The sequence below is a fragment of the Gorilla gorilla genome, chromosome 13 (assembly GCF_029281585.2).
Source record: "Gorilla gorilla gorilla isolate KB3781 chromosome 13, NHGRI_mGorGor1-v2.1_pri, whole genome shotgun sequence".
NCBI lineage: Eukaryota > Metazoa > Chordata > Mammalia > Primates > Hominidae > Gorilla > Gorilla gorilla.
In genome coordinates, this window is record NC_073237.2 from 118,129,555 (window position 1) to 118,150,425 (window position 20,871).

Genomic DNA, 20,871 nt, shown 5'->3' on the forward strand with positions numbered 1-20,871 from the left:
CCCAGCCTCAGCCCACACAGTGAGCAACTAGTTCTTGGACTTAAGGGCTGGGTCTACCAGGAACTACTTCCCGAATATCTGTTGCTTTCTAGGGCTCCAAGGGACCACCTTATTTTTGTAAGGTGCTGAAACTGGCCTGGAAGGCCCTTCATGCCTCCTGGTCCCATTCCCTAGAGGTGACCGCTCAGAGCACTGGTATGCAGCCTTCTGGACGCGATCTGTGCATGTGTAAGCGCACACACACATGCAGGCGCACACACGTAGAGCTCTTTTCCTTTTTCAGTTTGTTTTAAAGCAAGAACATACTGTGTATGCTGCTGTGTGCATTTCTTACCACTGTATTGTGGGCCTCTTTGCTTGTCAGTGCAATCTGCACCACCCCCAGGGACTTTTTAATGACTGCATCGTATGAATGCTATTTATTTCACCAGTCCCCTATTGATGGACACTTAGGTTAGTCCTGACTTTTCGCTAGAAATAGGTCCTGTTGCAATCAAAGGCCATCATTTTTGCTCATTTGTATCCACTTGCCTTTGGCTGTGAGAGACACAGGAGGGAGAAATGGAAATGAGGGCCAAGACCCTACATTCCACCTGTTCCAGTCCCTGCACTGCAGCCAACACTAGTCACTGTCACTGCCACCACTTACCTTGCCCCTGTGCTGTCCACGTATCTGCACAACCAGGCAGGAAGAATGGAAGGTGATCAGTATTGTCACATCGGTGATAGGGTGCAACAGGGATTTGAAACACAACTGTTTGCCTCTCAATTGTGTGCTCTATTGCCTGCATGAGTTTTCACACTTTGTTTTCTCACAGAGACCTCTGTGGAAGCTTGTGCATAAACAGGTGAAGGCAGTGTCCCCAAAGCCTAGAATCCTCTGCCCCTTAAGTCCTCTAAAGCGTGCCAGCAAGGTTCAGATGGGTTCAGGCACTGCCTTCTGCCTGACCAGCACCTGAGGGTGCCTGCAATGTGCCTGGACCATCTCCACTGGGGCTCAGGTGCCAAGGTGGGTCAGGCCCCAGCCCATCCCGTGGAGTAAGTGATGTGAGAGGGGCTGTCACAGAAGCCTCTGGATGGAGAGGTGGAGGTGTGGAAATGCTGGGATTCCATGTGTGCTTTCCTCTCTGCGGAGGCACCAGGGCAGGGCAGACTGAAGGAGAGGCTTGCACTAGGTCAGCGTCTCCCACTGTGGGCCTCCTACTCCTGCCCTAGAAATGTCCGGGAGCTGGTTAAAAATGTAGATTTACCAATTCCTGGGCTCACCCCTCTCCCAGACCCAGTGGCTCTGACTGGCAGCAGGTGGGGATCTGCACTTCTGACAGGCTCCGTGGTGGTTTTGAGCCATAGTGGCTGCAGCACATACAACCTACCCGTGTGGTCCCAGGAGGTCACACCTGCCTCTTGCTGTGCCTTTACAGAGCATAGTATCCAAACTGGGACCCCTGCCTCGGATCCTGAGGGACGTCCACACAGCACTGAGCACCCCAGGTAGCGGGCAGCTCCCAGGGACCAATGACCTGGCCTCCACACCGGGCTCTGGCAGCAGCAGCATCTCAGCTGGGCTGCAGAAGATGGTGATTGAGAACGATCTTTCCGGGTAAGAGCTGCCAGGCATGTTGGGTGTGGTGGGTGCGTGTGCAGACTAGGCACAGCCCATCTGTAATCTCAGATGGGGAAAGAGGATGCCTACATAGTGTTTATAAAACAAGCCTGGCAAGACTTGAGTTGTACAGGTCCTAAGTGGTGAACCTCCATTTGGGAAAAATCAGGGAAGCCTTCCTAGAGGAGGTGATGCTATAGGTTTGTTTTGTTTTGTTTTGTTTTGTTTTAGGAAAAGTAGCATTTCCATTGGTGGAAAAGGCATTCTAGATAGAGGGACAAGCACAAGCAAAGACATGATGTGTCAGAGAATAATTACTGGTCCCAAATACCCCCAGCATTTCCAGATCCCCTGATATTTGTTAAAAATACACATGTTCCTGGTATTTCCTGAGCCTGAGTCAGAATCTCCAGAAGTGGTGTTTAGTTGGGGGTGTTTTCAGTAGGAATTCGGTGGCTCTGCCAGGCTTTGAGGCTGGGAACAGCAGAAAACATAAAGTGATGCTGAGACCCAGTCCTGGGGTCTGCTCTGCCTAAATAAGACACACACATGGCAGAGTGGGAGGCAAAACGTTCTTGTTTAAGTCAAAATAGAGACATTTCTATCAGTTCATGTTGAAGCATTTCTGCTCTACCCTTACTCTCTCCCCTCTCCCGCCAGTGATCCTTCTTACCCCAGCGTGTGAGGCTGCAGCTGTAGCAGCAGAGTTGGGAGTGTGGTCTCCCCTAAGGTGGTGGCAGGGCAGGCTTTTAAGCAGGGGAGGGTGCTGAGATCAAGAACCCGGGGTTAGGGGAGCCCAGGAGGGGCCAGAGATGCAGGTCCACTGAGTCTTGCATTGGGTCTGTTCAGTGAGTGTGCCAAGCGAAGACAAGCAGAGTCACATGCCAAGAGTTTGGAGTGGGGGGTGCAGTAGACAGCCCTTGAGAGGCTGAGAGGCAGCCGGGCCCGTGAGTTCTGAAAAGGCTGACCTGGTGTGTGGCCTGGGCAGCCAGGCCCCCACTGCTGTCCGTCTTTCCTGGCTCATCTGCTGCTCTAGCCAGTTCTCCCAGTCCCATGAGCACTGCAGCCCATCTCAGGGAGTGGCACTTCCTCTCCATCTGAGGCTAAGCCAACCCATTCCCCATTCCAAGCCATATCAAGCCCCCCAAGTCCTTGCAGCCTTCAGTTCCCCCCGCCCACATTCTTCTCTCCAAAGCCCCCTTGGACCCGACCACAGTTGTGCTTTCTTCCAAGGAGCTAGCTTCTGGGGAGGGGCCAGGGAGAGGCCAGAGAAAAGCATAGAATGAGGAGGAGGCCAGGGCAAGTGCAGCCCTCCCCGCGAGTCATGCTCTCCACAGAGCCTGCTCTCATTCCTTGTTTTTGCCAGGAACTCCAGCCCCCGCCTGCCAGTCAAACAAGGGAGTGGCAGCAGGAGGCTGGGCAAGAGGAGGTTTCACCGGGCCCCCACTTCAGTTACCAGTCTGATTAGGAACAAGAGGGAAGAGGCAGAGGGAACCCAGTGACTCTGAAGTTGGGGTTCTCAATGCAGGATCCGTGGATAGCAGAGAGCCACTGAGTTGTGGCTTAGGGCTTAGCTAAGGAGGAGTTTTCCAGAGCAAGCCAGGCCCCAGTACCCATTGTCCCAAGATGCAGCTGAACAGGGAAGGGGTCTTCCAGGCAGCGCGGCCTGAAATGTGCAGTGCTGGCCCCTAAAGAAGAGGTTCTGTGCAGGAGCAGCCGCCTCAGCCTCTGGTCCCCGGATTCTCCCACTCCTGCCACCCCAGCGCATCCGTCTCCCCAGCGCTGGCTCAGGCTGCCAGGCCCCGGCAGGTTGGCGGGTGCTGTCGGTTTGGACCCGCCTTGGCTGCACTCACAGTTCTTCTTTTCCCCTTCTTTCCCTGTGTGTGCTTGTCTCCCTGCAGTCTGATAGATTTCACCCGGTTACCGTCTCCAACCCCCGAAAACAAGGACTTGTTTTTTGTCACAAGGTCCTCCGGGGTCCAGCCCTCACCTGCCCGCAGCTCGAGTTACTCGGAAGCCAACGAGCCTGATCTTCAGATGGCCAACGGTGGCAAGAGCCTCTCCATGGTGGACCTCCAGGATGCCCGCACGCTGGACGGGGAGGCAGGCTCCCCGGCGGGCCCCGACGCCCTCCCCACAGATGGGCAGGCTGCTGCAGCTCAGCTGGTGGCCGGGTGGCCGGCCCGGGCAACCCCAGTGAACCTGGCAGGGCTGGCCACGGTGCGGCGGGCAGGCCAGACACCAACCACACCAGGCACCTCCGAGGGCGCGCCAGGCCGGCCCCAGCTGTTGGCACCGCTCTCCTTCCAGAACCCTGTGTACCAGATGGCGGCTGGCCTGCCGCTGTCACCCCGTGGCCTTGGCGACTCAGGCTCTGAGGGCCACAGCTCCCTGAGCTCACACAGCAACAGCGAGGAGTTGGCGGCCGCTGCCAAGCTGGGAAGTTTCAGCACTGCCGCGGAGGAGCTGGCTCGGCGGCCCGGTGAGCTGGCACGGCGACAGATGTCACTGACTGAAAAAGGCGGGCAGCCCACGGTGCCACGGCAGAACAGTGCTGGCCCCCAGAGGAGGATCGACCAGCCTCCGCCCCCACCCCCGCCGCCACCTCCTGCCCCCCGCGGCCGGACGCCCCCCAACCTGCTGAGCACCCTGCAGTACCCAAGACCCTCAAGCGGAACCCTGGCGTCGGCCTCACCTGATTGGGTGGGCCCCAGTACCCGCCTGAGGCAGCAGTCCTCTTCCTCCAAGGGGGACAGCCCAGAACTGAAGCCACGGGCAGTGCACAAGCAGGTCAGTGCTGCTAGTCAGAGGGCAGGGCTGGGCACTTGGGCCCAGCTGGGGCTGTCATACCCCATACCATGCTCCTCCTCTCGGTCATTTCACCTCCACCCTCACCCAGCTGCCATCCCATCCCACCAGCCTGCCACATGCGCCACCACCCCCTCCCCCTGGCTTCTTCCTGAATCCTGTGAACCAGGGACACTGTAGCCTTGGGGAACTCCAGGCTCCTCTGTCAGTGCCCCTAGGGGCAGGCTGGGGTCAGAGAGGAGGAGGAGGAGGAGTGCATTCATCTTCTGTTCCAAGCCTGTCGAAGCCCCCACCCAGCTCTGCCCCCACACTCCCCTCCCAGAATGTTTTCACAGGCTGGACAGGCCTCCAGGCACAACCACCTGGAGCGTGGATGACCCTGTCACCCAAAGGCTGCAGGCAGTGTCTGGAGTGGAGGTGCCTTGGGCTGACAGCCCAGCCTGGCCCTGTCCCCGACTCAGTGCAGCCTGCCCCGGTGCCCACAGTGGCAGGGTCACTCACTGTCCTCTTGGCCGCAGAGTGTGGTGCTCAGGAGGCCACCTGGCACCTGTCGGCTCTGCCTTTGGCTGCCATCTGAGAGACAGTTCCCGGGTGGGGACTGCCTCGGTAGGCGCTCAGTCAGCTGGAGGTCCCCTCTCTTCCCACCGTGTCCCAGAGTTGCTTGTCCTTGTGGCTCACCTGGGCCACTCCCGCCCCTCCTGCTTGCCCTCCACCTCCCTGCAGCCCCTCACAGCTGTGTTTCATTGTAGGGCCCTTCACCTGTGAGCCCCAATGCCCTGGACCGCACAGCCGCTTGGCTCTTGACCATGAACGCGCAGTTGTTAGAAGACGAGGGCCTGGGCCCAGACCCCCCCCACAGGGATAGGCTAAGGAGTAAGGACGAGCTCAGCCAAGCAGAAAAGGTAAAACTGGACCCTGGCAGCTCGGGACAGGGCGGGGCTGCCTCCCGGCAGCAGCTGGTAGGAGTCTCTCCCCCAGGTCCCCCAGCAACGGGTGCTGCTGTCCTTGTGAAGGGCCCGTCACCTCTGAGCCCCTGTTCCCTGTGAGAATAGCAGTCAGTGGGGTCTGGAAGAAAAGCAACAAGAGGGATGGATTAGCAGCTTAGACCTGAGGCTTCCCATCTGCAGATTGGAATCACCAGGGAATTGTCTTGGATACAGACTCCTGGGACCTCTGGGAAGGCTCCTTAGCCCAGGCAACTGAGGCAGTTGAGCTTCCTGAGGACCTGGGGGTTGAGGGCTGAGGGTGCCCAAGTGACATATAGAAGCCCCCCTGAGGGAACTTGGTACCTGAGGAGGCAGAGGCATGGGTCCCCAGGATGGCTGGGAGAGCCACCCCAGCCTGGCCCCCAGGGCTTGTGCCTGCCCACGGCCTGGCTCTTCACCCCTCTGATCTCCACCAGGGCCTGGGAAAGAAACAGCAGTTACCAGCATGGGGGGTGGGGTCAGGCTGCCATTGAGATGTTTTCTTCCCCACCCCCGGGAAAAGAATCTACTCTAAAAATGAAAATCTCACTCTGCCACACACTCTACCATCTGCTGGGGCAAGGGGATGCTTCGTTGGTCTCCCAAGCCTTCCAGCTGTGGCAGCTGCTCTGGATCTGGGGGTAGTTTTTGTCTCCTACTGCCAGCTGCAGTCCATGTAGACGGAGGAACCAGCGCAGGCCCCAGAACGGCAGGCGCTTCTCCACTCCCCTCTGGATGCTCTCGCCCCGCTGGGCCCCAGGAAAGCCTGTGGCAACCTCTCGAGCAAGGGTATTGGGGTCAGAATGGCAGAACTCCTTCTCCTCGGCCTCAGGCGAGGCCGGTCTCCATGCTGCATCCTGCCACCGCCACCATCCCCGGTCCGCTACATCCACCTGCTTTCACCATAGTTACATGAAGGGGACCAGGGGACAGGGAACACAGTGCTCCCAGAGCCAGAGTTTGGCTGGGGAGCGAGGAGGCCTGGCCTCACTCCAGGCTTTTTGCATCCCTGTGTCCTCATGGCGTCTGGCCCCTCTCGATCCCGGCGTTGGCCTTTCCTCGCTCAGCGCAGAGCACCTGACTACTCTCTGCAGCCACGCCGCTTCCCAGCCTCGTCCACACCCCTGCTCCTCCCTGATGGTTGGGGTCTGTGCTGGACTGAGGCAGATCCAGAGCCTGGACCACCTGCCTTTCAATTCTCTCTCCATTTCCTCATGCCACTGCCACCCCCTGGCTTTAGATTCAAACAGGGGCTGGGAAGCTGGGATCTTACCCTGCTAGTCAGTCGCTCTTCATGTGACATGGTCACCTTGTCTGGGCCTCAGTTTCCCCTCCTGCAGAGCTCCCATCTCTCAGGGTGCTGTCACATGTCCTTCATATATCCAAGGGTTTTTTAACCTTTGTCATATAAAAGTTCAAAGCCCTAGTTACACCCTCAGTCCTGGGACTTGGGTCTAAGTCTTCATCCCCGCTGTAGCCATACAGGTCAGGCTGGGAGCTTGGAGTGGAGGCCCCCGGGTGGGGCACAGGCACGCGTCTGGCTGCAGCCCCCACCAGCTGGGTTCCTTGGGCATCTCCTTGCTATGTGAAGTGCGCGGGTCACAGCCACTGGGGCCTTTCAAGTGGGGCTCTCTCCTACCCTTCCTCCCACTCGGGCTGACGAAGCTGTGCTCTCTGTGTCCTGGGTGCTGTGCCCGTGGACGCTGCCCTCCTGGTAGGACCTGGCGGTGCTGCAGGACAAGCTGCGAATCTCCACCAAGAAGCTGGAGGAGTATGAGACCCTGTTCAAGTGCCAGGAGGAGACGACGCAGAAGCTGGTGCTGGAGTACCAGGCACGGCTGGAGGAGGGCGAGGAGCGGCTGCGGCGGCAGCAGGAGGACAAGGACATCCAGATGAAGGGCATCATCAGCAGGTGGGGCCCACACCTGCCTGGCCACAGGCACAGGCAGGGCAGCCATCGCTGCCTTCGAGGAGGCCCCTGGTCGGGGAGCCTCCTCAAAGGATAAGCTGAATGTGGAGAGAGGAGGGAAGAGAGTGTCTGGGCAGTGGGAGCAGCGTGAGCACAGGCCTGGAGGCAGGAGGTGGCCTGGAGGGTGGGCAGCCCACGCAGAATACAAAGCTGGGGATGAGGCTGGACCAATGACAGCTGGCTCCCGACGGGCCTGAGCCCCTACAAGGAGCCACACCATCTTAATAAGCACTCTCAGGGGCGCTGAGAAGCTGGATTGGGGGGTGCCAGGAAAGACAGGGAGGACCCCAATACAGGGTAAGAAAAGTGGGAATGAGCCTCGGTTACGTATAGTAGATGGAGGTGGAAGACACAGCATAGCCCCCAGATTCCTACCAAGAGTGTCTGGGTGTGGGCGTATCAGGGTACCAGTTACTGAGCTGGGAACTGTTAAGAGGAGTGGTTTGAGTGGGGAGGGAGAGGGGGATGGTGCCAGTCTGATATCCTGAGTTTTAAGGGGCCTGGGTTATCTGGGAAAGGGCTTCAGAGGAACAGCGGGTTTTAATGCTGACTCTCATCTTTTTGAAGGCTTATGTCAGGCCCCATGTTGGCACCTCCATCTCTGTCTCTGGCTCTGCCTATGGGTAGGGCATCCCTACCTTGGTGTCAGGCAGGGAGTGCAATCAACCCCAGGGTCCCAGTCGTGGAGTTTACTTCCTTCTCAGTAATACCAGGCACGGGAGGAGAGACAGTGTGTCTTGTTTGAATTGGTCTGGTCTAAGACCCCATCAGCTGGACAGACCAAGCAGGTGTGCAAGAGCCAGGAAGGCCTCTGCTCCATGTTTTGTCTATGACATAAGCCCTTCCCAGATTCCTCCTGTTTAGACCACCTGTTTCTCTGTTCCTGACTGTTGTTTGCTTCATTTACTTGTAGTTTTGTTTATTATGAAATAGTTAACATGAGTGAAACCAGGGTGGCTAGAAACCTGCTGTTCACTTGTTCTCCAGCTCTCCTCTTGGCTCACCTTGTGTGTGTTTCCAAGAATGGAAATGCTTTTCAATTTAACTGCCTTCTCTACATTGTGTGTATTCTCTGATATTTGCGTGTTCTGAATTCAGAGACTTGCTGAACACGTTCGTTTCTACTAACCAATCCTGGAATATTTCGTCCTTAATGTAAATGTCAGTTAGGTAGATAGTGTTCAAGTATTCCATATCCTTACTGGCTTTTCTATTTCTCCCTTCATTCCAACTGGTTTTTGCTTTATGTACACTGAAACTATTCTTAGGTGCATATACATTTAGGCTGTTTATGTACTATTGTTGAATTAACCTCTTTGTCATTATAAACTCACTTTCTTTATCCCTTGAAATATTCTTTGCTCTGAAATCTGCCTTGTCTGCTATTAACGTAGCCACCCCAACTTCCTTTTGATTCGTGTTGGTATGGTATAGCTTTTTTTATCCTCCTGCTTTTAACTCATTGTCTTGGTCCATTCAGGCTGCTATAACAAGATACCTTAGACTGGGTAATTTATAAACAACAGAATATGTATTGCCCTCAGTTCTGAAGTCTAACATCAAAATGCCAGCAGATTCAGGGTATAATGACTCTCTGCTTCATATTATAGTGCACTGTTGCTGTGTTCTCACATTGTAGGGGGTGTGAGCAAGCTCCCTTGGGCTTCTTGTATAATATAAAAGCACTAATTCCATTTTTGAAGGCAAAGCCCATATGATGTAATCACCTCTCAAAACCCCTACCTATTAAGATAATCAATCACCTTGGGGGTTAGGTGTCAACATATGAATTTAGAAGGTGACACAAACATTCAGAGCATAGCACCCATCTATATATATGAAGTGGGTTTATTTTACGGGCACCATACTATTGGGTCTTGCTTTCGTCTAAATGGTTCTGCCTTTTTATTGGAGTGTTTTGACCATTTACATTTAATGTAATTATTGATATAGTTAAATCTGTTGCCTTGTTTCCTATTTGTACCATCTGTTCTTTTTTTCCTGCCTTCTTTTGGACTATTTTTTTATGATTCCATTTTGTCTCCTATTGACTTATTAGCTTTATCTCTTTGTTGCTCTAGGGCAGGGATTGGCAAACTTTCTACAAAGGAGCAGATCAAAAGTATTTTAGGCTTTGTAGGCCATATGGTCTCTATTGCAACTGTTCAGCTCTGCTGTTACAGCAGAACTATTTGTGTGAGATGGCTATTTACAAAAACAGGCAATGGTCCAGATTTGGCCCTCACCCTGAGGCTGTAATGACAGGGAGTCTGTCATTGTCTTTGTTCCTCTGTACTTTATGTATCTGTTTTCCCTGGCTATTTATAAGATACTTTTTTTTTTTTAAATCACTGGTTGTCAGTAGTTGGATTGTGATGTTCATTGGTGTGGTTTTCTTCTAATTTCTTGGGTCTTGGATTTGTATGTCTGCAGTCCCACCTCCCCCCATTTCTTTCTCTGGGATTCCTAGCACACGTGCATTAGGCTGACTCATTTTGTCCCGTATCTCACTGATGCTCTGTTATCTTCTTTCTTCATTTTTTTTTTCTGTTTCTTGTCTTTGATAGTTTCTATGACTATGTCTTCAGGTTTGCTAATTATTTCTTCTTCCGTGTGTAACCTGCTATTAATCTGATCCAGTATTTTTTCACTGCAGATAATTATATTTTTCACCTCTTAGAATTTCATTTTGCTTTAAATTCCATCAGTTTTAATTCTCATTGTGCTTTTACTTCTGTTTTCTGAAACATGTAGAATGTATTTATAATACCTTGTTGTTTTCATGTCCTTGTCTAATTCTATCATCTGTGACATCTGAGTCTGTTTTTACTGATTTATTTTCCGCCTGCTTATGAGTTTTCCTACTTCTCTCTGTATACTTGGTAATTTTTGGTTGGATGCCAGGCATTGTGAATCTTACAGTGAGGTGCTGAATGTTTTTGTGTTCCTTTAAATCCTTTCTGGGGGCTTTATTCTGGGAGACAGTGAGGTTACTTGGAATCTGTTCAATCCTCTCAGGGTTTCCTTTTAAGTTTTGTTAGGCTGCGTCCTGCAGAGCCTTTAGTCTCGGCCTAACGTGGCCCTGCTCTGAGGGGGTTTCCTTCACCGGGTCCTCTGTGATTCCCAGTGTTAGTGCGTCACTGCACTCTCACTGGTACAACATGAACTGCTTCTGCGATTGTTTTGTGTTCTCCTTTCTGACGGTTCTTGCCTAGCCTGGTAATTTTCTCATCTGCATGCAGATATTATTCAGTCAGAGACACAAGGGGAACCCCCACTCAGGAGCTATGTGGAGTTTCTCTCTGCCTCTTGCTCCTCTCTGGCTTCTGCCCTGCAAATCCCACACCTTGACCTTCCTGACCGGCCTGTCTCCTCAACTCAGTGAGGCTGCTGACTCCGCCTTCCCTCTGCTTCCAGGCCGTTCACTGGGCTCGCCTTGTTGGTTTCTGTTCTCCTAGAAATTATTGTACTGCATTGCCTGTATTGTGTCCATTTTTCTGGTTTGTTTGTTTGGTTGATTTTTAATAAAGAGATGGGGTCTCGCCATGTTACCCAGGCTGGTCTTGAACTCCTAGTCTCAAGTGATCCTCCCTCCCTGGCCTCCCAAAGTGCTGAGATTATAGGCGTGAGCCAATGTGCCCGGCCCTATTTGTTTTTAAGACAAGAGAGTAAATACAATCTCCTTCCAATCTAATTTTCCTTAATGAAACGAATACCCTCCCGCCACCCCACCCCCAGCACAAGCTTTCCTCAGAGTGATACCTTCCTGTACTGGGGAACCTGCCCCGGAGGGTTCCCCCCCGCTGCCACCGCTCCTCCCAGTTAGTGCTCCCTGAACTGCTGCCCTGCTGCCCCCATTACAGTCCCGTGCAGAACCGGCCCCGGCACAGTGGCTCCCTGTGTGTCTTCTGTGAGTGGGCTAAGTGCTTGCCCAGTGTGCGGTGGCTGCTCTAGGCTGGAGGAATCAAGAGGGCAGGGATGGAGAGAAGCCTTGGGAGTGGAGGGCTCATCTAAGAGTGTGTGGAGCAAGGAGAAGGGAGGCTGAGGCCAAAGCCCTGTGGACCCCCATGTCCAGAGGCAGACAGGACAAGGCATCTAGGAGACAGGCAGACCCAGAGAGTGTGGGGTCTCAAAGCCAAAGGAGAGTGGGAAGGTGGGAGTGCCCAGCAGTGAGAGTGTCTCAGGAACCAGCCAGGTGGGGCCAGGAGGGCTCCCAGGCAGGGAGCAGCAGGACGGAACCGGCCTCCTGCCCACTGAGCTTCTGCGGGTGGTGTGTCCCCCAGCTACTGCTCATTGTCCTGCCTGCACACCTGTCCTTCAGATGTCGCCTACCGATGTGCGACCTCCCAGCCCACCCTCCAGGGAACGTCACCACTTCCTGCTCTTTGTTCCAGGGACCTGAGCTTTCCACTAGCGCAGCTGCTCCGTGCAGGGTGTAGTTAGTTACTCGTGCCTCCTGCCTTGTGAACTCCTTGAGGGAAAGGACTAGAGTTCATTCATCTTGGCACCTCGAGTACAACTTCGTGAAGATGGCAGGGGCAGGGTGGAAAAAGTTCTAGAGCCTTTCAGGGCCTTCGTCTTTCTACCACCTGCCTAGCTCTAGGGGTTTGAAGATCTAATGCCCATTTCTACCCATCTTGGCTCCTGGAAGAACATCGGGAAAGGGGCAGCCCAGGGGCCTCTGGGGCTTTAGGAGCAGCAAGTGTGGGATGTGGAGGTGAGGAAGGAGGCCCAGCAGTGTCAGTTGCTGGGAGTCGGCTGGAGGGCCTCTGCCCCAGGCAAGTATGGGAGGCAAGTCTGTGACCCAAGGAGGGGCTCTCCTAGTGTGTCCCTGCTGTGTGCGGGGGTGATGGGCTTGTTCTCACACCCTCCCCACCTCTGCTGCCTCCAGGGCCAGTCTGACTGTCTCTGTCTCTGGCTATAGGTTGATGTCCGTGGAGGAAGAACTGAAGAAGGACCACGCAGAGATGCAAGCGGCTGTGGACTCCAAACAGAAGATCATTGATGCCCAGGTGGGGGCTCTGGCCCTTTGGTCAGCCACAAGAGTTAAAGGGCCTGGGATTAGGAGGGGGTGACTAGCCTCTCCATCCTCAGTCATACCTCACTGCAGACACTGAGGGGAATAAGAAACCAGAATCTGCCCTGAGAAGTCAGACCTGTGGTCTTAGTGGGCCACAAGCTCACTAGGACAGGCTGTGAAAGGAGAGAGGCAGCTCCTCCCCTGCCAGGGCTCTTGGCGGGCATTGTCTTTCATCAGGACTGCTGACCAAAGAGTGGAAGCCACCAGGAGGGCAGTGGGGGTAGGAGTGAAGGCAGGCTGGTCAGAGGGAGCAGTGGGGCTCTCGTTCACAACTATGGCATCCAGGCTGCATTGAGGGGAGACGTGAAAGGCTCTCTGGCCCCAGCCTCCTTTACTCAGGGCTGCACCGCTTTCCTTTCACTCGCCCAGGAGTAGGCTGGGCCTTGCTCAGGCTGTAAACTGCACAGACCAGGAGCTGCGACCTCTGGTGTGTCACGCACACACACGTGAGCAAGGGTGCCTGCCCTAGGGGCCGCAGGCAGCCCATAGACAGCACTAGAGCTGCTGCATTTGGGCTGATAAGCAGGCAGCGAGGCTGTGTCCATGATGCTGCAGAGGCCTCTGCCCACCTTCTCTTGCCAGCTGCTCACAGCCCGGAGCCTGTCTGCCACCCTCATCTCCAGGCCACCCCCTTCCCTGATGCTTGTCGTAGGTATACACGGCCCTAAGGAGGCCCCTAAGGAGCCTGTCCCATGACCCCCCCCTCACATCCCCGTTGTCCACAGGAGAAGCGCATTGCCTCGTTGGATGCTGCCAATGCCCGCCTCATGAGTGCCCTGACCCAGCTGAAAGAGAGGTACAGCATGCAAGCCCGTAACGGCATCTCCCCCACCAACCCCACCAAATTGCAGATTACTGAGAACGGCGAGTTCAGAAACAGCAGCAATTGTTAACCTGCCTGAGGAGGGAGGAAGCTACCCAAGGAGAGGGGGACTATGGTGGCCAAGGGCAGGGTCTCGGCCTGGGGAGGCACCCACGGTTGCAGCCCCAGCGCGGGTGTCAGGAGGCCGAGCCTCCCCTCCCCGCCGCTGTCCAGGAGGCGGCTGCAGAGGGAGCCACCAGAGACTGAAGCAGCGTGAGGCGAGGTCACCAGCCCCTCCCTGTGGGGTGCGGGCAGAAGAGACTGCACGCTGGGGAGTGGGGACAGCCTGATGGGGCCTGCCAAAAATATGTCTGTTGGTTCCTGAATGTGGTGTGTCCTTGTCCTCCTGGATCTGGCCGAGTGCATGTGTCCCCACACCCGTGCCAGGGAGGGGGCTTCCTGGAGGGGGGATTCAAGGGCTAGGGGCCTACACCTGTGGCTTCCCCTCGCCTCCTTGGGGGGCCCGGGACTCCCTGGCAGCCAGGCCCTGTCCTGTGGGACTTGGCACTTGGCGGATCAGTTGGCAGGCAGGAAGATAGGAGGACACAGAGCAGGAGGTCAGTGTCCCCTGCCTGTCTCCATCCGAAGCACCTGCCACTGCATGCAGCCTGTTGGGACCTTCCTGGCTGTGAGGAACTAAGGATTCCTACCCACCCACCCCCTCTGAACCTGTCCCCAGAGCACCACCTGCCACCTTCTTCCCTGCCTTAGTTGTATTGCCAGATAGACCCAGTGAGGGCCATGGCTTTTTCTTGTGAGCTCTTGTCCCTGTGGGGAGGACCCACAGCTTCCCACACCTCCCACACAGGCCCAGGCTGATGCTCTAGGGCTCCCAGAAGCCAAAGATCTGGGTGGATCTGGCCAGATGGCTCTGAGCACTGTATCTGCCTTCTCCTGGGGCCCAGCACACCCAGGGCACAGTGGTCCTGTAGGGAGTGCCACCTGGTGCTCACCCTGAAAGAAAAGGTGATCCTTCCTCTGAGTGATGGTTTAAAAAAAGATTCTAACGCCTGCAGGCCCTGAGAAGGTGGATAACTGTGATTTTTTTTCCTTTCACAGTATGCATTAGAAACAAAAGCCCGCTTGCTCGCTTGCTGGAACACAGGGGCCTTTTAAGTTGAGCGTGCGCACTGCATGGGAAATAGCGGCCCTGGAGGATGTTAGACTTGCTCCCTCTCCAAGACAGCAGCAGCCTGCACCCGCCCCGTGTGTGTGGCCGGCCTCCTCCTCACCCTTCCCGGCCCCCGGCCAAGGACCCAGGCGCTGCATACAGGGGAGGGGCGCACCCCACAGCTGGGGCCGGTTTTCCTCAGCTCTAGGCTGTTCTGTAGCTTATCTGCCCCTCCCCCACTTTCAAGACAGATGATTAGGAGCTTGGGTCTCTCTCGGCCCCTGTCTGTTCCCAGCCCCTGCAGATTCCGAGCAAGGGTGGGAGTGGGGCCTTTGCCAGCAGAGCCAGGGCAGGACGAGCTGCAGGAATCACCCCTCTGCCCCTGCAGCTGGAATGTGCCACAGAGGCCCCACCTGAAGGGTGGATGTGCTGGAGGGGTGGTCCAGAGCCATACTGCGTCCACCCTGAGCTCGGGGACAGGTGACAGTGGCTGCTCTGGGAAGGGGCTCTTAGATGTAACCTACAATTCAGTTAGGCTAGAGACAGATGCTGGTGGAGGAAGGGCTGGGCCACCAGGGATCACAGACCACAGGAAGATGGGAGGTGGGAGCAGAGGCCCTGCCCCCACCCCTTCCTGTCTCACTCCTCTGTCTTGTCCCCACCCATGCGCCTTCGTGCCTGAGACCAGGGTGGCCACACAGGCAGGGCCTGGCTCCAGTCTCATCCTCCCACTGCCCAGTGAGCCCTGCTCTTCTCTCCCCAGCCCCCTCCCACCGCTGCCTCGTAGAGTGACCTCGGACAGAGCCCCCCTAGCAATACAGGGAGGCTCCCGGGGCCTGGACAGGCGGGCTCGGAGGCTACCCGCTGTGGCCGGTGCCAGCTGCCCTTGCAGGGTGGGTGAGCTCTCAGGCCGAGAGCCTTATTTACCTAGTGCAAAAACTGTAAAAGTGTACAGACTCTTCACAGATTTTTATCTTAATTGCAAGTCTGCCAATTTTGTAAATGTTCTTGGTGTTTGACTGTAATGTAACTATCTCACCTAATGGTTGTACATATCCTTTGGTCCTGGTGCTGCCGAGGGCTGGCCGGGACTGCTGCTCTCCCAAGGGTTTTATTTTATTTCTGAATCTAGAGAACAGTATTGGGCAGGAGGAAAAGGCTTGGTGTCTGCGGGGGGTGTCTTCCCTGCCTGTGGCATTTGTGTGTTGGCTTTGCAGCTGCTGTCTGAGTAGTGGCCACTGGGGTGCCTTCACTGGGCCAGTCAACGGGGGGGCTCCTGCCCAGGCCACAGAGAACCTGAGTTCCCGGGAGCTGGGCCCTGCCTGCAGCCAGGGCTGGGGTTGCCAGAGGCCCTGGAGGGAAGGACAGTCCCTGCTGGGGAAGAACAGCCCCGGGGCCCCCTGGTCACCGAGACTCAGCCTCTGCTGGAGAAAGCCACGCCCTCCCTGCTAGCACAGAGGCCTGACTGACTTTTTTGCTTAACTTCCATATTCCGGGTGGTGGAAACTGCCAAACCTCCTGTCAGTGAGGACTCTTTCCGACTGCCCAGAAAGTGGGGGTGGAGGACCGAGGCTACAGCTCCACACGCCCCGGTCCCCCAGAGCATCTGCCCCAAGTACACCTCCCCTTGCGCCCCGCACGACTGCGGGAGCCAGACTGTCCAGGGAAACAGCCTCTCTCTTTTCTACACACTCAGCCACAAAGCCCCCCAGCTCCCACACCGCGTCCCAGCTCCCCTCGTTTGTAAGTATGTGAAAAGGAAAAAATGCAAACGTTGGAGTTTGGGCTGGAGCTCCTCCCTCCAGCTGCGACTTTCAACTATGTAATAATGTACAGAGGAAGCTGTTGGTGTTCCAAGACTCTGTGTGGCTGTGCAATTTCTGTACATTTGCAATTAGAAATATTAAAGATTTATTTAGCTATTTTAAGCCCGACTCGTGTCTCCATTCAGCCGTGTGTTAAGGGGTGACCCTGAGTCCGGAGCGGACACTGTCCTTTACCAAGGGGACCCCAGCATCTGGTTCACTCTGGTGGCAGTCGTGGGCAGGGGATACCCCTAAAGCCAGTGGTGGTGGTCTGGCCAGCTTGGCTCACTGGGTGATCTGGGATTGCCCCCTCCTCCTCTGGGTTGAGGGGTCTCTGCACCAGGGAGTAGAGCAGTTGTCCTCTTAAAGGCTCTTTGGCTCTGATATGTTTGGAAGAAAAGTCTGCTGGTCCCACCACCTCCTGGGAGACAGGGTGGTCCCAGCACCTTCACTGCAGCACACACTGGCTCTTGCCAGGCCCTGCATTAAGCGCTTTCTCATCCGCTGAAATCTGGCTCTGGGAGGGAAGAGACCAGGGAGAAGAGGTGGGCCCAGGTCCCAGCAAGTCATGGCAGGGCTGGACTAAACATTTCCAAGCTTTCAACACCTTGAAAGTCAGACTCAGGCTCTCCCAACACAGACCGACCTGCAAGGCTGAACTCAGGCCCTTGTTGGGAAATAACCAGCCCCCAAGCCCCTTCAGCTGCACCTGTACAGAGAACCTTGCAGCCCTGGGTCCTGCCCTGCATCTTCAGCATCTCAGGATCTGGTCTTTCAGTGCGCAGTAACTCCAGACGCTCCAAGGGACAGGTCCTGGTCCCAGCCCTAGCCCAAACCCCTCAGAAACCAGATACTGCCTGGGCCAAGCTTCTGCTGGGGGCAAGGATACCGCTGGTCAAAAAGCCAGATGGAGCTCCGGGTCTGTCACCTAGACAGGTGCCTCTGGCTCCAGCTAGGGATTGGGCCTGAGAGAGAAGCCTCGGGCCTGTCCCTGTTCTTGCCCCTGCAGCCAGCTGGAAGCAAGTACAGCAGAGCCACACACCGGAGCAGGGCTGCACCGTCACCCTCACCGGTGGCCCTTGTGTCCCACCTCCCACCTTCCAGCACCCTGGCTTCTCAGGCTGTCCATCTCTACCCTCCTGCGAGGACCCCTTTTGAGCCAGCCACTCCTGGGGCCCACCCTGGGCTGCTATCACCTCTGACCTAGGAAAGTGTCATCCGTGCTGCTCACAGCAGGCACAGCTGCCAAGCCTTCCCTGCTTATCCTCCACATCAGCACTGGTCTGCAGACCGGCCCCTTTCCTCCCCAGCCTGTGTGTTCTCTCTGCCTTCCCCCACCAAACCTAAACCCTGTGGGCTCCCTCCTCAGCCCCTGTCTTGACAATATTCCTTGACCACTTCGGCCTAGGGGCCACCCAACAGCCGTGATCTCCAGGCCACCAAGCACTGCAGGAGAACACTAAAAAACACCCCAGTTCTGACTGCCCTGTGGGTCTGTTCCCGTCTCCATTCTCAGCTAGGCCTTCCTCTCTCATTCTCCACCCCAGTTAATCCAAACTCGTACCTCTTTTCAGATCTCCCAGCCAGCCAACTGGCTCTTCTCTGAGCCCTGCCTCCTCCCACACTGGGTGACCCCCCCCCCACCACCACCCCCTCTCCTCAGGCTGACCACCAGCACAGCTACCCCAGCTCTCAGCAGCGGCAGGAGAGGAGGCAACCTGTTTCTTCCCAAGGCAGCCCCTAGCCAGTTCCTGCATCCCTGCCTCTTGCTGCCTCTGTGGCCTCTAAACCTCCAGCCTCCCCCGCCCCCACCCCGCTCTTTCCTACAGCATTTTAAAGTGCTAGGTCTCCACTTGCTTCAGGCTGTCTGCTTTTCTCCCCTTCAGCCAAACTTCTTAAATGTATACTGCCTGCAGTGGCCTGCCATCTCCACAGCCTCAACCCCCATTCTCCCCCCACCCATCAAAACCTGACTTTGACCTCCCGCTCCTCCACCGCCCCATTGCCTCTGCACTGCTGTCCCGTCCCTGGGTTTCAAGGACCACCATCCCTCTGCTGGGGAGATGCTCATAAGGAACACAGAACTCAAGGAGACAGCAAGGAATGGGACAAAGAAATCATTTGATGTTGATAGGCATCTATTTTATACTTGTATAAATGTAAGGGGTACTGGTGCAATTTTGTTGCATGGATACATTTCATAGAGGCAGAAGCTGGACTTTTAGTGTATCCATCACCCAAATAGTGTACATTTGCCCATTAAGTAATTTCTCATTACCCACCCCCCTCCCACCTCTCCACCCTTCTGAAGCTCCAGTGCCTACTATTTCACACTCCATGTGTACGCATTATTTAGCTTCCACTTACAGAAAATGCCAAATTTGACTCTCTGAGTTGTTTCTGATAGGAGGCATTTATAATGAAGACACAAAAGGCATGAACTTCTATTTGTGGATAAAATAGCATCAACTAGAAAGCAAACTGCTAGAAATGCAAAGGAAGAAATTGACAGAAACAATTGCATTTGAGAGTAACACACCACTAGTATTAGTTTATTACAGATCAAGGAGGCAAAAAAATAAGAACCAAGAGGATTTTAATAATTAATAAGGTTTAATAACCTGGGATGCATCAAGCTCTTACCCTAGAGAGAGCACACCCTTTTTTCAATTATAATTTGGAAGACTACCCGAAGCTGACTGTATACTGAGGTATGAAGAAAACCTTAGAAAGTTACCCAAAGAACCAATTCGGGCCACATTCTGTGTCTTGAAGCAAAAACAAACAAAAATCCCAAAACCCAGAGATTGGTAACAAATGATGAATTTTTTAAAACTACCATCAATAAGTTTTAAAAAATAAATACAGAATCAATAGATTCAAAAAGAAAATTGTCTTCTAATTGAACCAGGTGTATCGTTATATTGACCACATGCATTTATCTCTCTTTCCTCCGCAAACCACTGTACTGACAGAAAAGAAATAAAAGCGTTAACCTCTACAAGGACAAAATTAATTTGGGAGATAAGAGAATTTGGAAACTCTTGGCAGATGGAAGGGGATGAAGGAAGGAAGGAATGAAGGCGAATTTAGCAGAGCAGAGGGAGAAACCAACCGGAAATGAGCTTATCAGGTCCCAAGGAACCCCCAGAGGCTCAGTAGTGGGAGGTCCCCCTGTGTGTTTTGTGGTGAGGGGCAGAGGAGGAGTCGGGGGGTGGGGAGGTACACCAGGCCAGAAACATGGGGATCAGAGCCCAGCCTCCTCCCGCTCCTCTACACAGCCAGGAAACTACTGTTTCCCCCTCATCTCCTTGCAAGGGACTGGACATTTAGTCTCTGGAGAAATGGAGCCAGGTATACTCTGGACTTGGGGACTCAAGGCAAAGCAGAGGGCTCTGTGAGGGTGAGGCTGCCAGCAATAATGTTCCTCTCCAACCCCCGCAGTCCCATCACTGCTCCCAAAGTGCCCAGGGCCACGGGTCCAGCCCCCAGGGAGCTGATTGGAACATTCTTTGGAAAAACCGGCTCCCAGGTATTTCCCCCACCTGAGTCACTGTCTGAGCATCCCAAGGTGGCACCCCCCAATCAACATGCCCTGCACGTGCGTGCGCACACACACACAAACACACAAATACACACACACAGAAACACACACAGAAACACACACAAATACACACAAAAATATGCACACAGAAATACACAAATACACAAATACATAAATACACAAATACGCACACACACAAATACACACAAATACACACAAATACACATACACACACAAATACACAAAAATACACAAATACATGCGCGCACACACGCACACACACAAAACATACACATACACACGAATACACACAAATATATGTATACACATACACAAATACACACATACACACGCACACACACATACACACACATACACACATACACACACATACACGTGTGCACACACACACACATACACACACACGAAGAACACAGATAGTTGAGGACTCCCCAGACCGCTGAGGAAAGCTTGCAGTGTGAAAAGGAGAGGCCAACTTAACCAGCCTGTAAAAGGAAACAGAGGCAATGCAGGGAAGAGATGAGCCTTAAAAAAATGACCCACAACTGGCTGGACGCAGTGGCTCACGCCTGTAATCCCAGCACTTTGGGAGGCCGAGGCGGGTAGATCACTTGAGGTCAGGAGACCAGCCTGGCCAACATGGTGAAACCCCGTCTCTACTAAAAGTGGAAAAATTAGCCGGGCGTGGTGGCACGTACCTGTAGTCCCAGCTCCTCAGGAGGCTGACGAGCAAGAATCACTTGGACCGGGGAGGCAAAAGTTGCAATGAGATGATTATGCCACTGCACTGCACTCCAGCCTGGGTGACAGAGAGAGACTCCATCACCAAAAAAATATATATATATATATTTATATATACATATATATACACACACATACACATATATCACATCACATCATATATCACATCATATGTATATCACATCATATATATATACAATATATACACAATATATATACACATATATATACACGTGTGTGTGTGTGTGTGTGTGTGTGTGTGTGTATGATATATGTCAGGCCTCTGAGCCCAAGCCAAGGCATCGCATCCCCTGTGACCTGCACGTATACGCCCAGATGGCCTGAAGTAACTGAAGAATCAC

General features: G+C 54.2%; 1 protein-coding gene across 14 annotated transcripts in view; it reads left to right on the forward strand.

Moving 5' to 3' along the window:
* The window catches only part of DAB2IP (DAB2 interacting protein), a 218,262-nt gene extending 201,936 nt beyond the window's left edge, over positions 1-16,326 (forward strand). For 9 of the 14 annotated variants that reach the window (XM_031014439.3, XM_055351829.2, XM_055351832.2 and 6 more), the window contains 6 exons: positions 1,422-1,600; positions 3,505-4,393; positions 5,161-5,313; positions 7,095-7,288; positions 12,270-12,357; positions 13,151-16,326. In XM_031014439.3, coding sequence (XP_030870299.1) covers positions 1,422-1,600; positions 3,505-4,393; positions 5,161-5,313; positions 7,095-7,288; positions 12,270-12,357; positions 13,151-13,318 — 1,671 coding nt within the window. In that variant the 3' untranslated portion in view covers positions 13,319-16,326. The remainder of the gene's footprint in view (positions 1-1,421; positions 1,601-3,504; positions 4,394-5,160; positions 5,314-7,094; positions 7,289-12,269; positions 12,358-13,150) is intronic. The other 5 variants (XM_063696732.1, XM_031014440.3, XM_031014441.3 and 2 more) reach the window with 4 other exon arrangements.
* Positions 16,327-20,871: the final 4,545 nt, after the last annotated feature.